We start from the raw sequence: 15,328 nt of genomic DNA on the forward strand, positions 1-15,328 counted from the left end.
GTTGCATATGACAGAAGGCTTAAGTGTAGGTGCTAAACAACACATAGACCAGAGAACACAGTGTTTATGGCCCCACATGCTTTCAATAGGGCCCAGTCAAATCAAGTCCTGGATTCATGTACATAGGCTGCTGCACTCACATACACATCTACAGGTGATGTACTTCCGTTGGACTGACTCTGATTAGGGCACAGGGACACTAATGAACCCTGAGCTCTGCGTTTTAACGACCACTTAACAGAGACCGCCTATTCAAAAGCCGCTTACAATTATACGGGAGCAGTAAATTTCAAAGGCTGATGCGGGTCACATTAACGTTACTTACTTACTAGAAAAAGCACCACAAATGGTTTTCTAATGCCCACATTAACTGAAATGAATATTTTCAATAATAGACATTATGTCTGTAATGCTGACATGTTTTCTGGGCAAAGAGGACATGCAGTCTTTTGTTTATCATCATACATTCCTACCACAGGTTGGTTCTTAATTACTATGTTACTCATATAGCATTCATATTAGCTATTGAAACAGTGAGTCTGAGTTAAATTCAACCAGTTCATAAATACCCTCTCCTCTCTTTTCACTTTTTCTGACTCCTCTCCACAATTTTTCGTCTCCAGATATCAAGCCAGCCAATGTATTCATCACAGCCACAGGAGTAGTGAAACTAGGAGACTTGGGACTGGGACGATTCTTCAGCTCCAAAACAACCGCCGCTCATTCGCTAGGTAATTTACAAGTCTACGACACACACACACACACACACACACACACACACACACACACACACACACATAGTGGCCCCCAGTAATCACCCAATGTTGGATGTGTTTCATTAGACATGTTGAGCCCAGAGCCATGTGTCATGTAGTCATGCTGCCTGGCCACGGCTGTGCCCAGCCTCTTCATAGGCCACTTAGCCACTTCCTGTTGCCTTGACCTTTAACCCTAACACAGATGAAAACTGGGCAGAGTCGGTCGAAACACAGCTCTGATTGTGACTGTGTGCCATAAAACAAGCAAGCCAACTTTACAATCAGGGTTATTGTTGGCATTGATGGGTGTGTTTGTCACTTGTAGGAAATAAAATCATATAACACTCTTTTTTTCATTCAAAAATAGTGAGAATTGTGGACCAGAATTGCCACAATAATTGAGATGAACAAAAAAAAAAGTGTGCTAAACTTGAGACTGTATGAATTGACAAATGGAATAGTTCAACATGTTCATTCTTTATTCTTTAATGCCAAGGGTGTTTTAATGACCATGGGAATTACAGTGTAAATCTTTAGGAGTCAAGCCGGTAACTTCAAGAACATAGTGAAATAACACTTCAATAATTCTGGATTTCAAAAAGAATAGATAGAGACATTTCTAGCACTTCAAGCTTTGTCTTGTTAGTAAAAAACCTGTAGCTTATGTCACTTTTCAAGAGGCACTGGTTTTAACACAAATACATACACTCACATACACACATCTACCTCACTTAAAGGGTGTCGTAGTGTTTAAAACACAAGCTCACCTCTTAACAATTTGTTAACAGTCTGTACCTACCAGCCCTTCCCACTGGTGATTAACATAATGGAGCATATGCTGCAAAGTCATGTAAGAGTCAGAGCATGATGGATATATTCTTATGAACTGGAAGTGAGAAATGAATCAAAAAACACTAAAACTTAAAATTCTAAAATTTGTTATCACTAAATGGTGTCTTCTGTCCTTTGTAATTTACTGTTCAAGCCATTAAATTAAGACATTGTTGAAGGTATAATCTTTAAGCCACCAACATGTCTTGAGAATGAGGACAGCATATCCTGAAGACTGTTCTTGATAGCAGTGTCAGTGAAAATGTCAACACACAAGCAGAGTATTATCACTGAGTACCTGTTAAGTCTAAAAGAAACATGCTTCTGGACTGTAGAATTGTAAAATAAATTCTGCCTAAGGTAAATAAAGACAACAAAAATTATTGCAAGAATAGGTAACTGTCATTGGTAAGAAAAACTTTCTGTTCAATCTAACAAGTCATTTCTGATTTGGTTGAACTTTAGCAACAGCACAAACACAGAATCAAGCAGGGATTTCTTGTTGCCTGCATGTATGTTAACTAATTTTATCTTAATAACACAGTACAAATTACATAATGACGAAATTAATAGTGGTAATTTCACTAGCAATGTACTAAGCCGTTGAATGTCTAGTATTATACAATAAAATGCAGTGGAGGTAGTTACACTGGTTTCTACTTATTGAGCCTATTGAGTTACGCAAAGGTGCTATCCAACATCCCATTTGCAATTTTAGCTGCTTCATAGATTGGAAAATGTAAAAAAAAAAAAAAAAAAAAAAAAAAGACAAATATAAATGCTGTCATTCGCACTGTCTCACTTCCCTATATCAAGCTGTTATTACCACAAACAGCACGCTATTCTCCACCCCTGTACAGCAGCCGCCCAGCCTTTGAGAAAGTGTGAATCACATGATCAGGTCAACAGAAGCCCTATCAACTAAGCAGCCTGCATTGCAAGCAGAGCAGGGTGAGAGCGTCTGTGATTGCTCATTAAACGTTGAGTCCACAGCACCCTCTTTAGGCTGACAGAGGATAGGCAGCCCCACAAGCAGAGGGGTCAACTGGGATACGCCAGTCATTAACCCAAAGCAATCAAAACTGCTTTGTTTATCTACACAGATAACAGCGTAATATTTCTTCCAGCACAGAGTGAATACTTGTCATGTGTATTCTCTTTTTGCATAGATACATTTGATTTAAGAACAGTTACATTCACCGTGAGATCATAAGCACAAATAAGCATGTTGTGTAAGCATATGAAATATTTTTGAGAACACAGTACTTTGTATCCTTTTAAGAATATTATAACTGTATCAGGATGTCGGTAAAATGTTTTCACTAGAGGATCTTGTACTGTAGAAAGTGATGATGTCCCCAGGTTAGCATGACCTGTCGACAAGGGATTCAGAGTGCGTCATTCTTCCACCCTCTGTCACTGCCTTTCCCCTTGACATTTCATGCGATTTGTTTCAAACAGCAGATCTCCTCTCTTTATTACTTTGTCACCTCTCCTTCTTTCCTGCTGCTGTTTCTCTATATTGCTCATCCTCACTTCCCCTTCCCTCTGTCCCTCCCTCTGGTGCCTTGACTTTTAGCCAGAGAGAAAGGGGTGAGAGAGAGAGAGAGAGAGAGAGAGATGTGAGAAAGTGAGAGTTGGAGAATAGAAGATGGCACACACAGTGAGAAGAGAAGGAGGAGAAAGCAATATGTCAGATAAAGAAAGGAGCATAAGAAATAGAAGAATGGGTGACAAAGAAACAGAAAAAGAAAGGCAGAGTGTGCCAGGTGCGAGAGAAGAGAATGTGACAGAGTGACATAAAAAAAAGAGGAGAAAAAAGAAAGCGAAGAGAAAGAAAAAAGTTCGGAGGAGCAGAGTAAGAGGAGAGAATATGACAATGTGACAGAAAAAAATGGAGGAGAAAAAGGAAAGCAAGAGTGAGAGAGAGAGAGGGATAGAAAGAAATATGAGGAAGAGCCCTGTATGTATATGCATGTGTGTGTGTGCGCGTGTATGTACTCGCACATCCAACCGCGTGCCAGCCTGGGTCTGTAATGAGGCGAGCCACCCAGCTGAACAGAAGAGCAGGGTGGTGGAGCTGAGATGGAGGTCCAGGCATACAGCCTGTCAGGCTAGGCTTTCAACTCAGCTGCTCAGCAGCCTGCAGTCACACACACACACACGCGCACACAGTTTTTTTGTCTCTTACACACTTTTGCACACACTAAGAGACACAGACTCTTTGTCTCCTATACAGATGTAAGTCGAGACGCACATACACATCCATACGGGCCTGAATGCATACACACACACACACACACACACACACACACGCACACGCACACGCACGCACGCACGCGCGCGCGCGCCACATATCTATCCATGCTCTGGGACATAAGACAAAAATACACACAGGCATGCAAAAGACACCTACTACTACACACTGTCTGCTTTCCAGTGCTGAGGATGGGTATGCAGGGTTATGGCAAGAGTTGGATTAAAGAGAAAAAGAACAAAAGAACGGTAGTATGGGGAAAGCTGATGCAATCATTAGAGGAATGAGAGACTAGCCAATTGGCAGTAATAAGTAGTATAATATACCTGCAATTAACACCTGTAATGAGAAAGGTGTTAACGATGAGTACTGGGGGAAAGAGAGGAAAAGGAAAAGAAAGAAATAGCGAACAAGATCGAAGCAGCAAGACCTCGGAGAAGCTGATGTTGGAAATAACTGACTGTTTCAACGTATACATAAAGACTTGGTTATCTTATAAAGGCAAGCAAGCGAGTTGTGAAACAAAGAGGGGTAGGCAGAGAGCCAAATTGGGGGTGAGGGCTCAGCAAGATCCTATAGAAAACCTTGCAAAACATAGTGGGAATATAAGGGAATACAGAGAATGCCCTCTAACTATGAGATCAAGTCCATTCTGGCTGTGCTCCTACCTAGAAGTTTACGTCTTTGGTCTTAAAACACAATAGAGCGGTGGTTTCCAAAATCCTGCCCTTGCTCTGAATGAGAAATTCAATCATATCCTTTGAGATTCCATTACAATCTCATTCCCTGTTTTAAACACAGAAATATAAAACTGGTAATAGCACAGATTAGAGAAGGCTTACACCATTAATGGGTACTCTCCAAGAAATACTTCACTGCATTTAAAAGGTCCGTTTAAAGCTTTAGGTTTAAAGGAAATTGCGCCAAGTCTGTTCACTCAAATCAGTAATTGTATTAAAAAGACACAGGTTTGGGTTCATTTTATGGCACATTCAGCAGGGTCTTAGAAGAGGGCTCTTTATGCTGGATAGCATCTCACCTCCTATACAACAACGCTTACCCTGTTACACAGAGAATAAAGTGTTGTCATAGCCATTCACAATAATGGAAATCAATCCCAACATGACTTTCAATTTATTTGCATGAATAAGTAATGTGCCCTTAATTTAGCATGCTGAAGGAGCCTGGGCCCAGCGCTGCTGCCTTTTTTTTATGCAACTATTAGCATAAGAGAGGCTGATTCTTTTTAATCAACTAATAATGAATGTTAGGGGAGCTTGTTCAGACCGCACCATGAGACCTCACAGCTCACACACACACACACACACACACACACACACCACACACACACACACACACACACACAAACCACAGTACCAACCTGATGACCAATTAAAACAGCAATCCCTAGTCCCCTGTTTATTCTTCTACGTGCTCTCTCTTGCTTCTGCCTGTGCAGATGCTGATTATTTTTGGAATGACAGGTAACACTTCATTATTCAAAACCGCACATTTAAGATAAAAGCGTGTTTTCTCAACCCAATTAGATGTGCACCAAAATTAAAAGTGCTAGCTTTCATTACAGTTCCCATAGACTTCAAATCTAATATCCCCCTCTGTAATAGTTTTATTAATTGCAATTACATCAGTTGAGTTTCCTCCGACCTGTTAATGTGCAGAATGGCTCTGGAGAGTTTGTGTGTGTGTATGTGTGCGAGCCTGTGTGTGTGATTGCTCGCACATGTGAGTACATGAGTACAGTGTGCAAGTGTGCAGTTCTGGCTTTTTCCTTCCTTGCAGGAGCAAGCCGACTTTTTCTCCTGGGTTCTTTCCATTTGAGAGCTGTTCTAACCTACCCAGCTCACTTCAACTGTTTGTGCGTATTTTACACTCAACAACTACCAGTTGCCCTCTATAAAAACTCTTCCTCATTCCTGCACATTGAGTATAGGGGGAAGACTGTGTTTGAAAAAAAAAAGAAAAGAAAAACACACAATTCTCCACGATTTTCTATATGTAAAGAAATAAAATTTTGAAAAAATTACATTGCATTGAATTTAGCTTTTTCAATGAAATTCTTGTTTAAACTGGTTTAAGATCTATGGAAAGGGTTCCCCAGTTTTCCCTTTCATCCTGTGGTGTTTAGTATTATTTAAGATTTAAATGCACTAATTACTTCACAAGCCTTTCGTTAATGTGTACACTCTCAACTTTAGAGGAAGGAAGCAAAATTAGCTGTGATGTTAGATTAGACTAAGAACCTGAAAACTCCCCCATGATGCGGAACTGGACAAAGCCCCGTTTAGAGAACACTAGTTGCACTGTGTTTCAAACAAGAAGCAAATTAAAGTATTAAGACTTGGAATTCAGTTAATGTCACTTAAACAGTTTAAATATAATTGTTAATTATAATAATCAATTATTTCAGTATTAAAGATTAATAATCAGCATGTGTCCCAAGAGGAAAGCAAGAAGGTGTTGATTATTTTGACATTTAAAGCACAAGCTACACACAGACTACACACAGTCATATGCAGCAGTGCTACTGATGGAGGAGCCTGTGTAGCTGTCGTCTTCATATATAGTAAGCCTTTCATTCACACATTTGCTAGAGAAGATTTGGAACGAGCAGAGTCTGAGAGCTGCTCAGCACAGGTTAAAGGCCTGGTAAAATTTCCATCCTTTAACCATATGTGATTAATATGAAACCTCTGCTGGATGTGCTTGATAGACTTTTACATGGGAAATCACAATAAACAGAAAGCTAATGAAAAAAAGCAGCCAGTCACATTCAGCTAAGAAAGCAGCAAATCTCCAAAGCTTCCTGCAGTGTGTTATGGATGTGATGTTGAGCTGTGGTTCCTCTTTGTGCCCAGTTGGGTGAAGATCTGATTCTTTGGAGGTCTGCCAGTCCCCATGGCAGTTTGTGATTCTTGAGTTTCAAAAGCAGAACCAGGAACTGGCCAACTTTTAAGGCTCCGCCACTGCTCCCTGGGCGTATTCACTGACTACTGTTTCAGATCATTACCAAACCCCACTAATCAAAACTGATTCATGTATATTTTGTGTGCGCGAGTATGTCTGCTGTGCATATGTATGCAACTTTGTGGTACTCACACAATTGCATTCACTGTATGGGCTTACATGATGATATCTAACCTTATTAAATATCATCTTACTTAGAATTAACAGAGGCAGTCCACTTTTAAGTCTCCCTGTATTTTTCTTTTATGTGCTCTTGCTAAAATATGGTGAGTATTGCAACCTCTGAATGTGTCACAGTTTGAGTCAACACCTCCATTCCCCACCTGTTTTTTCTGTACTGTGTCAGTGATGTTGATGAACTGGGGAAGCATGGGTTTGCAATGCAAAATGTTAGCACTCACTCTCTCTTTTTGTCCTGTTCTCATTTCTGCCTCTGTCTATCTCCTTCTGCCCCCCCGTGTTCCAGTGGGTACTCCTTACTACATGTCACCGGAGAGGATACATGAAAACGGATACAACTTCAAATCTGACATCTGGTCGCTAGGATGCCTGCTCTACGAGGTAAACTATGGGAATATGTGCACACACTGTCACCCTGCAGTCGACTGTGGGAGTGACGTGAGAACACAATGGCTGAGACACACACATGAACAAACAAGCCATCCTCAATCCAACTTATAATAAAGTACTGTAAGAAAATATATACAAATAATTATACTTACCCACATTTTTATGCTGTATTAACGAGTCTCACTAGACATGCAAACTATAACTGCCCACTCTTTTACTACAGATTAATTATAAATGTAAATGGTATGTCATATTTCTTTACCTCTTATACCTCGTGCCACTCACTTCTCTCCCTGTGGCTTGGCTGAGCTGAAGCCTTAAGACTCTGAGTTAATGTCCTTTAGCCAAGGAACCTGCTAAATGTTGCAAAGCTGGTGAGTGAAGGGAACTGACATGCCCATGTGTTTTAGATAAAGCCGCCCAGTGACACTGACTAGTTTGATTAGTCAGGAGCAAAACACCACAGGGCTGTAGACCACACTGAGTGGAGACAACCCCGGGAGGAGAGCACAGCAGAGGGAACAAAGAGGAAAGAGTTGGGAGCAGAACAATGATAGACATGAGTGATAGCAGTCAATCTGATTTTTCACCTTGCCAACCTTCACGTGCACCGAATACAAACAGACAGGCACAAATTCTGACACACTGTTGGCCAAGGAAACGCTCACATTTCCCTCCCCTCCTCTCTCCTAACTCCCCTGAGTTGCTGATCACTTGGGCTGCATTTCAACGCACCAGTGACTGCACCTTCTCTACATTGCCTCAGGCATAGAGGTGGAGATAACGCAAGGAAGAAGTTTCAGCTCAGCTTGCAGGTCATGGTTGCTCAGAGACCACAGTCCTTCATGTTAATTAGTTCCCCACAATGCACTGGGGTAATGTGCGGCTGTGGTTGGCTGAGAGCAGTGGGGCTGTAGGTCACGTTCTGTTTTTTTACTTCTTATGTCTGTTGTATGTGCGTGTTTACACAGAGGATGCTACTTTTACTGTTAATAAAAAACAGATTGCTGGGTTTTATTGCTCCTATTGCATAGTTTCTGTAGGTATCACAATTGCATAACCACACAAGCACTGAACAGTTTTGTTTGATTAAGGTCATTTAGGTGTGGTTCATTTTGTTAGCATGAGTCGGACTTAGTTTTCATTGAGTCAGGCTTAGGTATTTTATGATCAAGATGTAGTTATAAACTAACAGTGATATCAATTTCCATACATTTGGACACAGTGTTTACGCATTCACAAAATTTCTACATTCTTGAGATTTTTTAAACATCAAACTATTGGCTTGGTTGCAATTGAAGATTCTGTCCATAGTGACGTTTTCTAAATTCTTTAAATATTGATCTAAGGAAGGTGTTCCTTTTGAAATTGTCATAGTACCGCATGTGCAGCCTGAGCATTGATTGTTTCACAGTTTCAGTTGGGGTGCAGCACATTGATCTTTTGTACCTTTCACCCTTAGGAGAACTGCTAGGGGTCACAGTCTAGACTAAACACTGAGAAATAAGATGGGGACCAGAGACGAGGAGAGGGAAGGAGAGAGCTAGAGAGCAAAAGTGAAAAGACAAAGGGAGACCTATTGCTCCCCGAGGAGGTCAAAAGACAGGGAATAAAGATATAAGGTGAAAAAGTTTAGGAATCTACTGTATATTGGTACAGTATAGGAAGCTAGAGAAGGGTAAGGGCATAGGCAGTGCAAGTCTTAAGAGAGACCAAATGGAAAGAGGAGATAGAAGGCTAGAGAGAAGGAGAGAGCAGAGGGGGAGAAATGGAAGGGGGAAATAACAAATAGCGAGAGCAGGGTTATAGATTGCTGGAGCGAAGAGAAGGGGGGGGGGTGTTCGTTCAGAGAGAAAGTACTGCAGGTACAAGAGCAGAGACAGAACTCCAACCATCAGGTCAAGGTGAGCCATGCAAGCAGCCTGTGGAGATAAAGATTTTACAGTCTTATTGTTACCAGAGGAGTGCTCACCACGTCATGCATATTCTCTTTGAAGAACAGACCCTTGCCTTCCAACTTCTTGGTAAGAGGGCTCCACAGTACATTTGGTGTCAGGAAACTTACCTCTTTCTCTCCCAAACTCTCCTTCACTCCTCTTTGCTCTGTTCTCCTCCCCTCTGCAACGTTCCCCTCTGCATGCCTCCCTTTTCCTCACTTAACCTTCAGGCATAAGAAATTCACATAGAAATCCACGCCTGATCCCTTTGGTACTCATTGATTTCGCTCTGGACATACAGTAGGGGCTGAGGTTTTGTGTGTTGGGGTTTGTGTGTGTGCAATCATGATTATGTGTGCTTGTATCCAAGGGAGTTTGGTTCCTTATGTGTGAAACTGCTCCATTTGAGAGAACCTGCATTTTTGATTCTTGTGCCTTGGGGTTGGGTTAGGGTCCGAAGGGCCAATCTGTCAATATCTGGTCATTGTATCTGCGTCTATCTTCATCTCCCATTCTGTTTGATCCCTTTCTCCTCGCGTCCAAACTCATTACATCCCCTGACCCTGCTCTGTGCCCCCTCACCTAAACCCCCTCACTGTGGTAAACAGGGATGCCGCACTCATCAGGGTTGTCTCCTACGGCGACCTGGAAAGTAACGAAGGGGTTTGGTCACATGCCAGTCAATGAGATCGCAGTCTCCTAGTGCTCTCTCCTTTTTCTCACAGAGAAAACCACTTCATATTTGCATGAGTAATTCTCACGCACTGTGCTCTGTATAAAAAGATGCATTTTACACACACACACACTCTTGGTCTCCCGCTTGTACAGATGTGTTGTGGTTGTATAAAGGTTAGCAGAGGAGGAGAATATATTGAAAAACTTTACAGGAATGTGTCTCCTTCCTGTATGGAGCTCAGCCATCCATACCTCTGACTGTGCCCATGTCTCGTGCTTCCTGCCTCATTCCTGTCCCTCCCCTCTTGTTTTGCTGTTGGTTTTATGAGGCCGAAAAATGCAGGGTTCTCAGCAGCTGGCATTTGCATGTGATGAGTTGCCCCTGTGGCTAGCTCGCTATATGTTTTTTAAAGTGAGGATCTTGCAAACAGAGACTGAGTATCCTTAAACCTTTTTCATACTGTGTGGCTCTTTTTTTGACACGTTAACACACACGTGTCTCATACCAATTCCAGTATCTGGCTGTGACATATCCAATAGAAAACCTAGCCCATTTGTGGACAGTATCGCAGATCTTTTTACCATTAGATACATTTGTTGATCCCTAACCTGTCTTATTTATCCACACTCTCCTTCTTACCCTAGAGAAATTCTTATTTTCTGCTTAAAGCATTAATAACATTTAGCAATAGAACATTCAACTCAATTGAAAACTTTCTAAGCTCATTTCATGACCGTTTTTTAAAATCTTCAAACTCAAAAGTTGGTAGACTATTTGAAGGTATACTTTGATATTCTGGAAAACACACTTCTTTGACCTCTTGCTGGGAGTAAAATGAGACGACCAAGACCACTCTCATATTTGTCCATTAAATATGAAACTAATAACCAGAAATTATCAAATTTGCAGTTTGTTTTAATTAGTGAAATTTACAGGGGCTGATAGACAGACTTTGTTACCTTTGGATGGAGCTGTTTACCCCTACTTTAGCTAGCTAGGTAGCTTCATATTTAACTGACAGATAGACTGATATCAATCTTTCAATCACTTAACTCATAAGCATATTTCCCAACATGTTAAATTTTTCCTTTAGATTTCACACTTCAAATACCAACATTCAGTTTAGATAGGGACATTACAACACACTTTTTGTCAGTTTTCCTCAAAAGTTCAGCTCCCTGGAACAATCTGGCTCTTTAAGCTCATGCGTCTGTTCTTCTTCTTCTTGCCTTTTCTTCATTCCTTCTTCCCTTTTTAGTGTGTTGAAATAGAGGGGTGATGACTCTACTGGGTGTAGGTATATTTTTAATGACTGTCCCTACGCTGTGACTTATTGCCTTGATTAATATATCATCATAAAGCCACATGAAAGGCCAGTGAGAACATAAAAAAGTCATGCTTTCCTCACTTTTACAGTTGTGTGCGTGTGTGCGTGTGTGCGTGCGTGTGTGTGTGTGTGTGTGTGTGTGTGCGCGCGCATGTATGCGTGCGAGTGAGTGAGAGAAAGAGAGAGAGCAAGAGAGTAAATATACAAAATATACATGTGTTTTGCTTGTGTGTATTAACATTTAGGTGTTTATTTTGATGTGGCATATGCCTATAATTGTATGTATGTTTATAAATGAGTAAGTGAGAACTTGTGAGAAGCCCTTTGGTCCCAGGCTGCAGGGCTCCAGGGATAAGGGGGGGGAGAGAGAGCCTCTCGCAGCTCTTTTTAATTGGTGTACAGGGAGAGAGAGAGAGAGAGAGAGAGAGAGAGAGAGAGAGAGAGAGAGAGAGAGAGAGAGAGAGAGCTGGATCAGTGTTAATTAAACTGGAAGACCCCATCCAGACATTTTACACGGAGAGATATGCTGGCTTTACATGCCTGGGCTGAGGAGGGCACAACCTGGCCAGCTGAAGATGAGCTGAGGAACAAAAGAGTGTGTGTGTGTGTGTGTGTGTGTGTGTGTGTGTGTGTGTGTGTGTTGTGTGTGTGTGTGTGGTGTGTGTGTGTGTTGTGTGTGTGTGTGTGTGTGTGTGTGTGTGTGCGTGCGTGCGCGCGCGCGCGTGTGTGTGTGTGTGTGTGCGCGTGTGTGTGCGCGTGTGTGCGTGCGCGTGTTCTGCCACCAGCAGCTCACACCCCTCAGACAGACAGCAGGCATGCGTGTGCATTGTATGTCTTTCGAATATCAATGAACCATACACACACAGACACACACACAGTCTCACATTCACACACCAGGGACTCAGAGGTCAGAGAGTGAGTCAATCATCTAACCCACTGCGACGACACAGTCTGAAAAAAGGAGTGTGTGTGTGGCTGGGGGGGCATGCGTCTTTACGCTTGTATATGTGTATGTGTGTACATATATATGTGTGTGTGTGTGTGTGTGAGAGAGAGCAGGGGGCCGGCAGCTGTCAGGGGCTAGGAGCAGCAGGCACTAATGAAGCAGATGAATAGTGCAAAAACTCCCAAATACAAACAGGACAGTTGACATTTTTCATCTGTCAAAAGCAGAAGATGCATGAAAATACGATGGGGTCTTGTTTAACCCTTTGCCTCCTGGTGTCTGTAGCTGGCTGGTTTTCTTCTCGTCTGTCTGTTTCTGTCTCCCCCTCTTTTTCTTTTACTTACTGAGAAATATTTTCTTTTCGGAAGCACTATCTAGCCCTTACACACAACTCTGCAAACATACACACTACCTCCAGTAGTAAATCGTGCATGTACATTTGTTATAAAGCAGTTAAGATTGTTTTTCCACATGGTCCTTTCTAAGACATTGAAGTAAACTTTTACAGCAAGTCGTCAGCATTTTTTTATTTTTTTGCAGACATGGGCACTATGAACTGACTCATTCCCCTTTGAAAGAAAGCCAACAAGGTCTGAATCTGAGTTTGTTTTTCCCTCTTTGAGTCCACCTGGCATTGCTGTCTGCTTTTCGCATTTTTAAAGCTCTTAAGTGTGGTTGTTGGAAAGTGATTAGTTTCTGAAATGAAGTGCAAGATGTCTGTTGACCTTAGTGGCAAATGTGAATGATGTGAAGTTTTTTGGTCTCACTGCTCTAATGATGTATTGATAAGCTGCAGTGAATGGCCAATTAGCTAGCGATTTAATTGCTGGAGGTTTAGACAGTTAAGTTCAATTTCTAATTGTTATTTTAATATTGCTGCAGCTGTTGTTATCTTCAATAATGAAGGTCAATCATTTTACAGGGAAAGTGTGAAAAGTCCAGTTGTTTCTTCCACATTATCAGGAACATGTTGGCAGTATATCACCGCTGTCGATTCATTTCAAGTTTATTTATTGTATTATAGTTTTTTTGCTTGAAGTTGTCTCTGAAACACTGGCACTGTGCCTCTGGAGATACCATATATGTTAATCCAGATTTGTTTTTTAAGAATGTACCATTACTGCATGCACATTTATCCATGCGCTGTATCTGGTTTTGTCTCTTAATCATTGTACCATCAAATGTGAAATCTTAGGTTAGAGATATGAGCCTTTGTTACTAATGGAAGTGCATCATTGCTGACACACACAGGAATATGCATTTCCACACACATCTCATCACTGTCAACCACCTGCTGTGCCAGTCTCAGTAGTAATCGTTGGAGCAGAGGGAGAAGGGCGTCCCAAGGAGAAAGAGAGAGAGGGAGATCCTCTTTACATAATGTTCACATGTGTTTCTGTTTGGATGTATGGTATTAATGTGAGTGATTAAGAGAGTGGATGAGTTAGTAATAGTGAATTATGTCAGAGAGAGAGAGAGACCACTGAGGTTCTGCTGTCGGCATCTTGACTTCTCACTGTAAGCTGTGACAGAGACTCTGTGAAAACCTGCCCGATAGGGAACGAAAACTTTTTTGACACTGCACCATCAATGTTTGACTCATTTTGCAGTGAAGACTAAAATGAAAAAGCCGCTTACAAATTGGTGATGTGCTTGGCACTTCTTGGGCAGTATCAATTGGTTAGTCGCATAGCTACAGGCAGCAAAGTGAGAAATTCCTCACTTGGCAAGATTTTTTTTGTAGTAGTTCTTGTGACATTACAGGTGAGCTAATGAAGAGGAATTGACCAATAACATTTTTTTTATTATTCTGGAAGCAGCCTCCTCAAACAGTCACCTGGTGTTGTCCCTGGTTGCTGTAAAAATGTTCATATACTAGAAGACAGCTTCTGTTATTCTGCACCTTTTTCCCTTACGGTCTTGTTTACGCAGAAATGTTGTGTTTATGGTGCCTGATATTGTGGAGGGTGGCACATTCACACTGACCTGCTGTATTCTGTATGGAGCGATTCCATTTGGATTCGTATGTGGAGATGTTGTGCTCATCTACTTTCACACTACCAATTAGCAGGCTGTCAAACACATACTGTCCATTGTCCAGTAATGATGTAGGGACAACTAAAAAAACAAAACAAGTTAAAATAATGTTTAACAATTTTTTTTGCCCATGATAAACTTCTTTATCTTGTCTTTTTACAGCAATGCATGCTCCTTAGCCAAATTTGCCACCATTTCTCTTATCAATCCACACACCTGAAGTTTAAAAACGGTTATCAAGATCACATTCAAGTTGGAAAATGTCTGATGACTTAAACAAAACTAAGGCAGGCATACTCAACCTACAGATAGGAGCCTGTGAGGAAAACAGAAACTGAAACCTATGAGCACTGACTGATTGTCCATTAATGGACCTGGATCCTGGTTCACATTGGTCCAGAAGATGCTCCCTTTCTTCTGGAAGTCACACAGAAGAAAAGCAACTTTTCAAGTTAACCTCATACTAAAACAGGTCCAGGGCATGAAACTAGAATATTGATTCTGTGTATGGTGCTCATATACAGTGGGATCCAAAAATCTGAGACCACTTTCCCATTCCATTCATTTGTGCAAATTTTTGTATAGGACAACTTTTGCCCAGTAATACCTGATAAAAATTCCTATGATATCATGTTAGGTTTACACTGAATTCAACACAATTCCTATGTAATATTCTGATCTAAATAAATTAAAATCAAGTCAACAAGCTTCAACATCCCCTAACGGCTCATCATCATCAGTTGTGCCATTTGGCCCAACACATAAGCGTAACATGGTATTTATTTTGAAAGAAATTTTGAATCTGCTTGTTGTGCAACTCTGCTGTAGTCTTCACCTTGCGTTTTAACAAAAAGAATCGAGTCAGTCACTAAGCCTGGCAAAAATGGCATGGTATGTTTTCTACCCTCAGAAAGGCAGGAGGGATTCTGCACCTATTTCCTCTCACCAGCAAAAGTCTCCTTATCCTCTCCACTCTTCCTTACCATTCCCATTTGCCTTCCCTC

The 15,328-nt window shown here is 41.3% G+C and overlaps 1 protein-coding gene across 1 annotated transcript in view; it reads left to right on the forward strand.

Annotated features, from left to right (window-relative positions):
• The window catches only part of nek7 (NIMA-related kinase 7), a 60,224-nt gene that overhangs the window by 38,680 nt on the left and 6,216 nt on the right, over positions 1-15,328 (forward strand). Inside the window, exons 7-8 of the mRNA XM_056378178.1 lie at positions 624-731; positions 7,298-7,392. Coding sequence (XP_056234153.1) covers positions 624-731; positions 7,298-7,392 — 203 coding nt within the window. The remainder of the gene's footprint in view (positions 1-623; positions 732-7,297; positions 7,393-15,328) is intronic.

The sequence above is a fragment of the Seriola aureovittata genome, chromosome 6, assembly GCF_021018895.1.
Source record: "Seriola aureovittata isolate HTS-2021-v1 ecotype China chromosome 6, ASM2101889v1, whole genome shotgun sequence".
NCBI classification, from domain to species: Eukaryota; Metazoa; Chordata; class Actinopteri; order Carangiformes; family Carangidae; genus Seriola; species Seriola aureovittata.